Source organism: Brachycentrus maculatus, unplaced genomic scaffold (assembly GCF_059751285.1).
Source record: "Brachycentrus maculatus isolate JH-2025_06_01 unplaced genomic scaffold, ASM5975128v1 h1tg000077l, whole genome shotgun sequence".
Taxonomy (NCBI): Eukaryota; Metazoa; Arthropoda; class Insecta; order Trichoptera; family Brachycentridae; genus Brachycentrus; species Brachycentrus maculatus.
This window is the reverse complement of record NW_028280831.1, coordinates 1089626-1103803: the sequence shown is the minus strand read 5'-3', so window position 1 is coordinate 1103803 and position 14178 is coordinate 1089626. Positions and strand designations below refer to the sequence as shown.

General features: G+C 32.3%; 1 protein-coding gene across 1 annotated transcript in view; it reads left to right on the top strand.

The window, feature by feature from the left end:
* Positions 1-13853, top strand: part of LOC148311089 (progestin and adipoQ receptor family member 3) — a 49196-nt gene extending 35343 nt beyond the window's left edge. The window contains exons 2-6 of the mRNA XM_088257244.1: positions 4562-4800; positions 7308-7464; positions 9724-9876; positions 11720-11908; positions 12083-13853. Coding sequence (XP_088113370.1) covers positions 4562-4800; positions 7308-7464; positions 9724-9876; positions 11720-11908; positions 12083-12316 — 972 coding nt within the window. The 3' untranslated portion in view covers positions 12317-13853. The remainder of the gene's footprint in view (positions 1-4561; positions 4801-7307; positions 7465-9723; positions 9877-11719; positions 11909-12082) is intronic.
* The last annotated feature ends 325 nt before the right edge of the window (positions 13854-14178 follow it).

The window sequence follows — 14178 nt, the reverse complement described above, 5'->3', positions numbered from 1 at the left end:
AAATAGATCAACGAGTTTGCTTGTCGAGACGTTCATAAAAATATTAGAATATGTAGTATAAAAAAAAATTAGGTTACCGTGAAAAAAGTTACATCACAAATTTATACGTGAAACTTTTGTCCCTTGTAAACATTAGGTATGTGCTCTAGTGTATTTGATGTAATAGTTCCTCTGTCACGGTATTGCTATCTGTGGAAGTCACAGTAGGTACCATTATTGTGTATAATCGATGGTGTATGTTACAATTTGCAATATATACCTACACGACGAGCTGTAAATGATAGGTGTTATTTAGTGAAAATTTTCAAATGGTTTCTTGAAATAATTTATGATTTATTTGTATTGTGTCATGAGATCAATAATATTTGTAGGAGTTTCAAAAATTTGAGTAGTGTACTTGTCAATCATGGGTAGAATGGTGAATGTTGCATGTGTGTAAAGTGACTTAACCAGCCTGTTACAGGTCATAAGCACTGTAAATACCCAGACTTCCGTATTTTTCATCATCTATGTTGAGATGTAAAAAAAATAATACGAAGAAAAAAGAATACTAAATCCTTCATTCAAAATTGAGAGTAAGTCTCTCTCCAAGCACAAGAGTTTAGTCTCTTTTATGGAAAGCCATAGCGTAACTAGTATTATATATTTTATAAGTAGAAATATACATATATTTCTTGAATGTTTTTCGCAGATACTTTGTGACACATTTTATAAACTTTATAAAATTAAACAACTTTGTCATATGGTGTACGGAGTGTGTGGAAGTTTTTGGTAAGGGATTGTAATTAACTATGAGTATTTTAATGTTTTAGAATTTAATGAACCCTGATGATGACAAGGTTCTTGTCGAAACCGGTTGGTTAAAGAGTACTTATAATAAGAAAAGTGGTAAAAACAAAGTTGTTTAATTTTATAAATAAATATCTAGTTGATGAATTGCATTGTAATATTTTATATGTTGAAATATCTAGTAAAGGAAATAAATGGTATTATTTTTTGTAACTGTATTAAACAAAAACACAAAAAAAACTTTATTTTTGTTGTAGATATGACATTATATGTTGGTGCCTATAAGTTTTACGCCACCTAATATCTCCAATATTAATTTCACCTGAATTAAAATGAGCACTCATTTCGTTTTGTATGCACGCGATCGCTAGACATTAGTGCGTATCTATGTACGCATCCAGCACACATATTGTTACTCATTGACCCTGACTTAATAAGAAGCGTAGTGATAGTACACTCACCTTATTAATTTTTAAATTTTGCATTAAAACTTTAAAAAAAAAGTTGATATGTAAGCTTAACAGTTAAATGAGATTTATTTTATTAATAGATTTTACACAATGCTTACCGGCCACCCTATTATTATCATATTTTATAAAGCACACTTTTATTATACTTTTTTTGGTAAAATATTTTTTTATGTTAAAGGTTAATACAAAAACGTATTGAGTAATCGCTGCCTATTATGAAATGTGGCTTATTTATGTAAATATTTAATTCAGAATGAACTTACCATTCTGGATGACTTTAAACAATTTTTGTGGTGGAAGTTAGTTAAACCAATCAGAATTTCAAATTATAATTATTTTATTTATTTTATTTGAAACTTTAAAAGATATCTACATTAAATAGTTGTTCAAAATTATTCATTAAATTATTTTTGAGTAAACGGTATTTTTTGCTAATACAACAAAATAATAAATTTATACAGTCAAAGTTCGTTATGTGTTTATTTATTTTTGCAATATACCATTTTTTTTTATTAAATTAAAATATCAATTAATTAATTATTGCGGTAACTTTGTCACTTTGTGGTAAAATCTGTCCATTTTTAATTTAAGATTTACTTAGACACGTGTTTCGATGCATTCCGCATCATTTTCAAACACCGTAATCAAATAAGGTGGGTGAAAATGATGCGGAATGTATCGAAACATGTATCACAATAGATTTTAAGAAACAGTGGTAAAACTTAAATAAAAAATAAAATATAATTGTGTCGTTGACTTAATTTAATTTCATCGTTCTACCAGTGTGAAGGTTATTCAAGGTGATACATAACTATGCCATAAGGAAGAAAATCATTTCCCAAAAATGACATTTTGTATGCCATTTTCGCTGTGTTGTCCTCGCCAGTGCCAATGTCAACATTTTAACATATCGCTCACTCCTTTCAAGAACGTCATAAATCGAAAATCGTCAATTTTCAGTTGTGCATGTCTTCGTAATTCCCAAAAATGTACTATATCCCAGCAAAAGCGGCATAATTTTAACTTAATATTTACCCGCTACAGGGCAGAAAGTGTTGTTTTTGCATTTTGAAGAAAAGGTATTGTTTAATTATTTTTTTAAAATAAACTAAATATTTTTCAAATGGAGAAAAAACCTTCAGGTTTTACTTAAAAAGATCTGTTGCACAGTAAAAAGTTCAGTAAGTTGCTTGATATTTATTTTTAATACATTATATTATATTTTTTAACTTAAAAAACGTTCTCCTGAAAAATCAAGTTTTTTGATTTATGACGTTCTTGAGTGAGCGATATGTGGAACAAAATATTGCGTTTCGGCATTTTGTACGGGATTTGGTGCAAATTACGAAAGCAAGCAGACATTAGTGCGAAGGTTTTGGAGAAGAATGTCAATAAACGGAATGAGGAAATCTTCCGTTTTCGCTTTCAGGTCGCGTGCATGTTTACGCAAACGCGCTCAAGGGCAATTGCGCACACTTTCCTACTTATTCAGTTCACGCACGAAATGTGTTCACACTTGCATGAGAAAATTACAGAAAATACTATCTCATGCGCAGTCATTAATGATGACAAAAAGACATTATGTTTCTATGCAGGGCTTCATGTAAATTTATAGATTGTGAGCGTCCTTGAGACGATTTTTCAACAAACACGCGCTATATAAATTGACCCTTGTTATAAATAAAATTGGTTTAGAATTTCCAATCAATTTGTCTCATAACATTATTTTTTGACATCTCAACATAGATGATGAAGAATATAAATGTCCAGAATTCCAAAATTCTTCTCCAGTTATCCCTCGATCTTTATCTTCTTCATCTATGTCAAAAAATAATGTAAACAAATAATTCTTGATTGAAAATAGTCCAGATTTGTGAACAAGTATTTGGACACACTCAAAATTTAAATATCTTACAACAAATTTATTGGAATTTGATCTCAATTATTTGAGCTCCTTTCATTTTGATTCGTTCTCTTATTTTCTCTTGAAATGCATTGGAATTGTAATGTAGATGAAAACATACTTAAACAAAAATGTTTAAGTACTAATCGCCCTTGAGTTGAAAAAAAGATACAACGCAGATCTACATTCACAAAAAACGTTTTGAAGTTTTTTGTTTGTTTTTTTTTTTAATTTATGAAAACATACGAAATAGTTGATAAGTTGGAAACTGTTGCTTTATACCAATAAACCCACCAATGTAAGAGTAACGTACAATTAGGACAAAAAAAGAAACAAATTAACAATTGTTTTTCTGTATTCAAACGTTTGTTTTCAAATCCTGGATTTGATCAACTTAATAATTATTTATGCCAACATAATATTGTTTTATTTTCATATATTGTCTATTTTATCCTCTTTAAAAGTTAGGAGGTGGGGTTTCGCATCGGCTTGCTGTTTTTTTAGGCAGTTATATTTTAACATTTTTTGAAGCAATGGCAAGTGGAATTTGATTTTTTTTAGTTACTCTAAATCTACTAGGTATGTGCGTATCGAGTGGCGTGCACAGAGAGGGAGGCTATAGAAGTGGGTAGTAAGGTAAGGTAGGCACTACTAAGTAAGATAGGGTAGGCACCTTTTATGTTGATGTGTTCCTATATAGCACGTAAATAGGGTAGGCACTGTTTTCTGCCTAAATGGAATGTACGCCCCTCTCTGATAACCGATTTATTTGATCATTTCTCTAAACGCAAAATAACAAGTATTTAAAACAAATTAGTATTAGTAAATTATTAAACACCAAATTTAAGTGATTTCCTGAACACAGTATTCATTCAAATTTTATTATACATACATGTGTTATAATATATAATGTTTTGTTTCCAATTAGAGGTGACCTAGCCTTGTACACGTATAATTGTGTTGAATATGCTCTTAACGTTTCCTACCTCCCTGGTAGTGTAATATTCTAACATTAAGTTATTAAGTTATATGTTATAAGTATAAGTTTATAGTTATATGCTATGTATGTGTAAAATATTCATTAATTACCTTTTTTCAAACACATTTGCTGTCTAAAAAATAGATTTACAAAAAAATTATATGCGCAACGGAAGGTACATTTGTATTTCTTTATTTTTCAGGAGTAAAGGGTATTGATTTAAAAAAAAACTAATATTGAGTTTTTAAAGAAGCGTATGCGAGTAAAGCAGATAGAAAAACATAGCACACCGCAGTAAAAACAAGCGTTGGAAAAATTATGGCAATTAATAAAAATATGAAGTGTAGAAAGTAGTGCTAGAAATGTAGGGTAATTGGCATTATTATTGAAATATTAAAATATGAAATTACTTTGTTGCAGAACGACATTGCTGTGAAGAGCTTGAGAGAGAGGTGTTCCAAGGTTTGCCTATGCAAGGTGCAGAGGTGCTGCAACTCGGGACCTGATGACGTAGCCACCAAGATCAGTGCCCAAGATCTGGAGTTCATGAAGCTGCGGGAGCTGATTCCTTATGAACAGGCCCCGGCGTACCTTCAACACAACCCTTACATCAGATCTGGTTATAGGAAATTCCTGCCAACCAAACTTTGCTGGGAAAGGTAACCTTAATGTGTTATTAAAATATCGCACACCTAGATCAAAACTTTGTCAACTCAAAAATTATGATTTTTTTTTAGATAATCGCTTATTCGGATTCAACAAACGAAGACGCATAATATATCAATTTATCCGATTTGCCAATATCATAAATATTCTTCACAATATAGCACTATATCGTACAGGAGAAAGTGACCAACTAACAAAAGATAAAATGTTAAGGGGGGCCATTTAAGTCACTTTTGCTTGGCAAGAAAATAAACATCAATGCAGTTAGTCATTTTTACCAAGCCAATATATTATACTTCCAAGTTTAAAATCCTTTGGGATGTTTTTCAGGGCAATATTAAGCTAGTAAGATATCAAATACTCGTAGTCAATGATCACGTTTTTGTAAGAAATGCACTTGGTCACTTTCTCCTGTATGACTACGATATGTTACTTTTGGTTAATAAAAGAGTTCGATTCTCTCTGCTTACCCCTTCAGAGTAGCGGCGTGATGGTTAGTTAGTTAGTTTGTAAGAAATGTTTTAGTGTAAATATTCTTTAATATGCATTGTCCATTCATAAAAGAAAACAGGAAACTTCTATTACATTAGGCGACATCACTATACGTTTTTCGTATCTCCCGAAAAAACAGTTTTTTCTAGTTGATACTCTTTTGATCTAGGGGTGCGATATATAAAACTTGTGTGCAGCCCATCATGAAATATGGTATCGAATTCAGAACGGTCACCGCAGTAACAAAAAACGCGCTAAGAGTGTCGGAAATGAAGACTATAAGGACCATATCTGGCAAGGGTCTACAAGATAGGAACGCCAGGATAAGAGAAATATGCGAGATCGTAAATGTCGTTAGATGGGGAAGACACCGAATAAGAAGACAATGGTATTCACATATGAAGAGAGTGGAACCATCCAGACTCCCAGATGTTGCATTGGCATTGCATCCCATGGTAGACGTCCCATGGTAGGCAGACCACCAAAGAGATGGATTAACATATCGGTCACATCTTTCAAGAACGTCATAAATAAAATAAAACTTTATTTTTCAGGAGAACGTTTTTAAAGTTTAAAAATATAATACAATACATTAAAAATAAATATCAAGCCGCTTATTGAACTTTTTACTGTGCAACAGATCTTTTTAGGTAAAGCCTGAAGGTTTTTTCTCCATTTGAAAAATATTTAATATATTTAAAAAAAATTAAATAATATATTTTCTTCAAAATGCAAAAACAACACTTTCTGCAATGTAGCTGGTAAACATTAAGTTAAAAATATGCCGCTTTTTCTGGGATATAGTAAATTTTCTGGGCATTCCGAAAACATGCACAATTGAAAATTGACGATTTTTGATTTATGACGTTCTTGAATGGGAATCGACATCGCATGAGGCTTAATGTCCTCATTTCCTCTTAGAAGAAATTTTGTTTTCGCTGGTTCTGGTCTCTTTAACATTGTCTTTACTATTTTTTTACAATCTTCGCCATTTCCATATTCTCGCAACTCTTCATACATACCTGCCGACTATTCCATCTACTGACCTTCATTCATTCATTCAAACCCTTATCCGCACCCCAATGGTGCATAGCGCACTGCATCATATAAACGCAGTGTTAGCTTGATCGTTAACACGAGAAGGAAAGGTGATCAGCCCTCGGCTTCCGGTACCAGTCCAAGGTAATATTGAATAAATATAAGAGTGAAAAAATCACTTTTATTTATTTGACCCCCCCTGGGAATCGAACCCGGGTACCCCCGGGTACTGACCTTACCATTTTTAAAAAAATACTTGATTTAAATACATCGGTCTTCCTTTGTTCCTATTTCTAACTATATTTGCCTCTAATTGGTTTCACTTTTATGTTTTTTCCTCCTCATTAGTTCCAAATCATCTCAACACACCTTTCTAAAATTCTCACAAATAATAATAATAATAATTTTGGATGATTTAAATAGCGCCATTTTCGTAAAATACTACCTCAAGGGCGCTTATACAGATATGGATTATGATAATAATAATAAAAATAAAACCCTTATCCGCACCCCAATGCTGCATAGGGCACTGCGTAATACAAACGCAGTGTTATCTCGATCATTTTACACATGAAGGAAAGGTGATCGGCCCTCCGCTTCAGGTACCAGTCCAGGGTAACATTGAATAAATAGTACAGTGAAAAAATCACTTATATTTATTTTCCCCCCCTGGGAATCGAACCCGGGACCTCCAGAACGGTAGCCGAGCGTGCTGACCATTACACTACGGAGGCGAACTTATGTAGCTAAGGCAGTTTTGATATGAAAATGAAAATAACACATAAAAAAATATTAAAGGAAAAATTTGTCAATCGGTTGAGTCTGAAGGGGGGAAGTGGAGCCGCCGTATTATTGCTCCTGCTTCTCGGTCTTCTTGGGCTGCAGCATGGCCAAGATGATAGTAATGATAAATTGATATCGTGAAATTCTGGAGCATTCCGTAAAAAACCTTCTCTGGTTTTGGTTTCAGTGTATTTTGGTGGACGAACGAGACTATCAACATCTGGTCCCACGTGTTTGGGTGGTTTCTGTTCCTCGGGCTGACCATCAATGACTTGATACTCCTCAGTATACATGCTTCCCTGCTCGACAAGCTTGTTGTTGCTATCCTGTTATGCTGTTTTCAGGTAAAAAAATAGTATTTTGAATATTAAAAGCATTGTTTACTTTGTGGTATGGTAATATAACACTCTCCTTTTATATGTATAAATCATAATTTATACATATTAATATTTTACAGGGCAAAACAATCGATTTCAAAAATATAATACAAGTTTAAAAATTTTGATGTTTTGAGTATCTTATGGTCGTGTTTAATTTCTAAAAATATGTATGAGTTGATTTTCAAGACACTGAAGGTTTCTTCGTCTCATTTAATAAAATTCATTAGGCTTTACAGATACCTGTCTACTTTGGCGGTCAGTATTTATATGTTTATCAAGGATTCGCTCAGGTCACTGCTGTTAAAATTCGCAATTAAATTACCACAAGAGTGTCATAAAACCGCCATTCTTGGCTTTTATAATATTTATAACAATAACCGGAATATTACGAAACGCCCAGGAGAGACGAGAACGCAGCCAATTTGGAGAAAGTAGCCGAAAGGTCGGTGTAATTGTTTGTCGGTGGGCAGCGACTTTAATACCGGTAAAAAATATATTAAATTTCTTTCACTATTTTCAGCACTAAAGCGAATCATGTGCCATGAAAAATGTGTCTATTAATCTTTTTGTCTAAAGAGTTGGCACTCTGTCCATTCCATACTGCACACAGCTATTTTTTGTCAGCAATACAATTTCTAAATTATGGCCGCGCGATATATCTGGCAACATTTAACAACCAGACGATTTTAAATTAATTTTCTAAAAGCTCCAAAAGTATGTTTATATTAGTTTTTTTTCGGATCTTTCAAATCACCCACGAAGGATATTTTCGCGTGCTACAAAGTCCGTGACGTAGCAATCGTTGTTTTATTTACAATATTCTGTACAAACGTGTGGTACACATTGCATTTTGTGGAGGGAGATTATCGCCTCTTTTATTTATTTATTCATCAAACTTCTTATACACAATAAATGTACTTCGGTGGGCTTATGCTAAGAAGCAATACCATCCAACCAACAAAAACATACTAGTGATATAGGCAGTCCAAATTCAAAACACAGCAAGGGACATTTTTTTGTAATAGGTACGTATTTTTTACATGTTTGGACTAAGTAGATTCTACTTAGTACAAAAATGCAAAAAAAAACGTACTACAAAAAAAATGTCCCTTACTGTGTTTTAAGTTTGGACAGCCAATCTAAGGTTTGTACCTTTTACAGCTGTTTGAAATAAATGGCCAGATAGTGCTTGTAAAAAACAAGTTACAACAAAGATTTATTTTAATTCATTACAATCTGTTTGCAAAAAGGGATCAAGTAAAAAAAGTTATGATTATAGTAAAGGATAAATGTTGCAAAATTTTGAATGACGAAAATGCTAAACGTTTCCCTGGACATAAATAATTTTGGTTGTTACCGACCAAAATATTATACTTAAGTCCAGAGTATTGATAGATTTTCTAAAATATGTGCAAAGATTGAATGATTACGTTATAGATTATATTATAATATTAAGTACTAGAAAGTTACATTTTTGTGCAGTTACCGGTTTATTCACAAATAATAGTTTTACAACATTTTGAGTGAGTCCAAATACTTGTTAACAAATCTGGATTATCTCCAATTATAGGAGTTATTTTTCATTTAATTATTTGACATCTCATCAAAGATGAAGAAGAATATGGAAGTCTGGGCGTTTACTGGGCTGACGACCATCATAGGCTGGTTTGTATTCTTCTTCATCTTCGATGAGATATCAAAAAATAATGTGAATAATTATATTATTTTTTGACATCTCATCAAAGATGAAGAACAATATGGAAGAATGGGCATTTACGGGGCTGACGACCGTCATCGGCTGGTTTAAGTGGCCACTTTACACACGTGTAACAGTCACCAATTCTACCCATTATTGACAACCACACTACTCAAATTCTTGGAAGTTCTATATATATGAACCAATTTAGAAAAGTTGTTCTTGAATCACTAGAACTTCACTAGAGACATCTATTGGTGAGATGTAATGGGTAGAATTGGTGAATGTTACACGTGTGTAAAGTGGCCACTTAAACCAGCCGATGACGGTCGTCAGCCCCGTAAATGCCCAGACTTCCATATTCTTCTTCATCTTTGATGAGATGTCAAAAAATAATATGAAAATAACTCCTGTAATTGGAGATAATCCAGATTTTGTGAACAAGTATTTGGACACACTCAAAATGTTGTGAATAATTGTAGTTAATAATAAAAGTCAAAATATAATTATATTCTGTTTTATTTCAGGCATGCATGATTCTATCAAGTCTCTACCACACATTTTCATGTAGATCTGAAAACACGTTTGAGTGCTTCTTAATGTATGATCTGTTTGGCATCGCTCTCTCACTTCTGGCCATCTACACATCTGGAATATACTATGCCTTCTGGTGTCACAATGTAAGTTACATTTGCATTTCTCAATCATAACATTAGGATTTGTAAGAAAGTTAGCCATTGCTCTTAGATGCTTATTGATCATTCTTGTTATAGGCACCGTGCTGTTATTAACTCATAAACATGTTTTAAGCATATTTGTATTGTGCTGATAGACTTGCCATTTCTGACTTTCATATCCATAATGTAAACATAACTTATCAATAGTGCCGTAGTGATATGTCTCGCAAAGTGTGTACTCACTTTTTGTGCAATATCATATTGAAATTAATTTTAACTTACCCAAGGGTACTTATGTAACATTTCTGGTCATTGTAGCTACTAATATAGTTGCAAAGTGCCAAAAATGCACTTTATTACCAAATCTGTCACCACTGTGACTATAAATCTAAAAGGGTATATGCTATTTATACAACTATAACAGAGTGTTCTTCTTCTTCTTTATCTTTATGAGCCCTCTGACCTCCACTGCTGGATATAAGCCTCTTCCCCTTCTTTCCATTTCTTCCAGTTGGTTGTAGCTTGCAGCCAGTTTTTACACCCCACAGCGACAATGTCGTCAGACCATCTCTTTTGGGGTCTTCCGACACCTCTTTTGTTCTCCCAAGGTCTCCATCGTAGAGTTCTTGGGGTCCATCTTGTGGGGTCCTGTCTCGCAATATGTCCTGCCCACTGCCATTTGAGTTTTGCCACGCGATCCATGATGTCCTGTACATTGTTTTTTTTCCTGGTATATTCATTTTTAATTTTATCCTTCAGGCTAAAACCAAGCATGGATTTTTCCATGGATCGCTGTGTGCACTTGAGCTTCTCTGCATTTCTCTTTGTCAGAGCCATATTCTCTAGTGCATATGTACTCACTGGCAGTATGCAAGCTTCATAAACTTTTCTTTTTCTTGTCGGAATCTCCTTCTTTTGTAGAATCTGTTTGAGTTTTCCAAAATCCGCCCAATATAACAGAGGGTTTACTATACTATATTAAAAACTAACTAACTAATTACTTTACTGTATATGGGCTATTCCTCCATATACCTCCAACTACATCGCTGCTTTCAGTATGACAATATCATAAGAAATGGTTATTTCAAATTAACAATAGAGAAGTCTATTTTGTTTCATAAGATTCTAGTTTTGAAAAGGTTTAAAATATAAACCTTCAGGGTGAGCCATTGTTTTAAGTAAATGATCAAAAATTATTGTGATTTTTGTTCACAATTCTTGACATTTCTTAGTCCAGTTTGTACACCACAACACCTCCAGATTATGAATCGATATACAGCAAAACAATGAGCAGAAATCCTTAAATTATTTTCCTATAGTTTTGGATAAAATGTTTTGTGAACGTGTCGTTTTGAAATTTGGTGATATCGAATGGCCACTTAGCCTTCCTAGTCGCCTGATTTGATATACTTGTATAGATATACATGTTTTCATAGTATTATCTGAAAATCACGGTATGTTCATTGCGTTTTGAAGCGTCAGTGTCTTCCTGATCTAAAAATTATGATTTCAGTAGTGTGAGAGGAAACACTGCGACTCATCTTACAATATGCTGAAAATAAACTAAGGTTTATTTATTAATGCCATCCTCAGAATATATTTTTTCATACCTAAGCAAAATGAATTGTAATAGTGTTAATAAATTATGTCAATTATTTTTGTTCAAACAATTTTGAAGTATTTTTTTTAGTTACTGAGTTATCCACAGTAGCTCCCTGTAGAAGTATATCACTTGAGAAAAGTTAAGGAAATCTTTGTGAAGGAATGTTTTACCAGTAGTCAATAGTACATTGTTGTCTTATAGTTTTACTATAATTTTTTAAAATTATTTTTCCTTATTTTCCAGGAGTTAAAATGGTTTTACATGATCACTGTCACTGTTATCTTTTTGGTGGCCATGGTTGTACAACTTCCACAGTTCAAGATCCATGCGAACATCAAAATGCTGATATTTGTTGCATGGGCTGCATATGGAGTACTGCCTACATTCCATTGGGCTGTTGCCATGGGAGGATTCGATAATCCAATGGTTCAGGTATTGTTATTATTTAATTATTATACAAATATGTTCCAATAAAATGTGTCAAGTGGCAACTGGCAAGCTGAGTTTGGTTATTTGTCTTATATAATACAAACAACACTGCTTGTTCAAAAGCATTGACGTGGTTAAATCTATCACGAATCTCATCTACTTCTTATTTCTTTCCAGCTGTTGTTCCCTCGAGTCATTGGAATGTACACAATCAGCGGGATGGCATTTGTGATCTATTTATTCAAAATCCCGGAGCGGTGGTGTGCCGGGAAGTTTGATTTCATCGGCCACTCCCATCAGTGGTGGCACCTGTTTGTGGTTCTTGCCCTCTACTATTGGCACAACTCTGGAATGATGTACGTGCAGTACAGAATGAATCACGGCTGCGCCCATAGTATGAGAATATTTTAACCATTAGTTAATTGAAAATACCTGAACTTCTATTCTGTGATAAATTATTAAAGTTACAAAATCTTATAAAGATGGCACATATCAAAATGGCATAGAATCTCAAAGCGTTAGAAAATCATAACGCAAATTACCTCTCTTTTGCATCGATGCCTAACGAGGCAAACATACTATGTAGTTAAATGATTTAGTGTTTTCAACCTATAAATATTGAAAAAAAATCATTCACGCTCTCTACTCAATGTATGTAATAATGCTAAAATTTTATATCATTCTGCATAAAAAGCAGAAGCACATTTATTTTACTACAGACAAATAATTATTCAGCATAAAGATGTTTCTTTGAATATTTGCACAAATTTAACAAAATCTATCAATTATTTTACCAACAAGAAATACTTATGTGCATGGAAACGTTTAGCATTTTAGTGATAAAACTTTTTTTGGTGGTATTTATTTTAATTGTTGCAATTTTTTGCATTTTATAGATATTTTCCCTTGACAAAAATTTATTTATTTTATTTAATCATTATTTGCATCCGTATAGTGCAAGGAGAACTGCTTTGGAATAACATGAATAAACTTGATAAATTATAACATAAATTCAAGGCAATCAGTCCAGCCTGGAGAGGAGTTTATTTAATAGAATATAGACAGTGTAAATAAAGGATCTTTGTGGAAAAGACATTACTGCTGTACAGGAAAGGAAATGTAGGAGAAATTGTAGGTAGGAACCACTTAACGGCAGTAATAGTTAGGATGCTTGTGGTTAGTTAAGTACTATATTCAATGATCAATGAATAAACACTAAGGCTAAGCGCAGTTTTTGTTGCTATTTGTTCAACTTTAAATTGTTTTTAACTTTTAAAATACCAATAAAGTTTTAAAAAATATGTTTTTTCTCTACGGCATTGATGTAAGAACCATGTACCTATTATTTACTTTTTTAAAATTATTTATTTTATGAGAATCATTATTTTTTATTTCATTTTCAAAATTCTGTTATAAAGTATGTTTTATAGATTAAAAATGTTTTATATCACCTACTTGAAACAGATTTTTATAAAAAATCACAATAAAAAAAGAGAATTGTGGTGTCATAGTTTTTATTTTATTTAACTCACTTTTTTTTGTTTTAATAAAATTGATTAATTTCGTTCTTATAAAGGTATTTGGTGTAAAAAATGCAATTTCGTATTTTGTTGTGGATATATACTAGTAAATACTTACAGGGTGAACTGTATATACAAAATGTAATAATTTTTCTTCTTACGGAAATATAGAAGCAATTATGCATATGACATCTTTCAAAAAATTCATTTCTGTTACTTTTAGTAAAATGCTTGTACCTACCTATTTAAATTATTTAATTTACTAACATATTTTAAGTGACATTATTTTAAGTAATCTTTCAAAATCGATTTTTCTTTGTATTTAAATAACTACCACTTCATTTATATTCACACCTTTTTCCTTCTTACCTATTTTTTTGTTTGTTACATTATTGATTATTGTTTTAATAAAAAAATTAAAGATTATATTTTGTATGTTTTTCGATTTATCGGAACCTTAAAACTGTTTTACTAACATGGCAAATTTATTACTGCCAATTTATTTACTGAAATACTTATAGTTATCTTATTACAAGTAAGAATATATGAACCATAAAAAATATGTGGTGTCCCTCAGTGATCTCACAGGTATGATGAATTCCTACAAATGGAAGCTGCATCATAAACCACTTTAAAAGAATAGAAAGAAGGTTATTCATCATCATGCTGAATACCTTGGTATGATTAAGATTGATGATGTAGGTAGGTATAACTACTTAAAAAAAAATTTACAAGCGATGAGAAAAATTACAT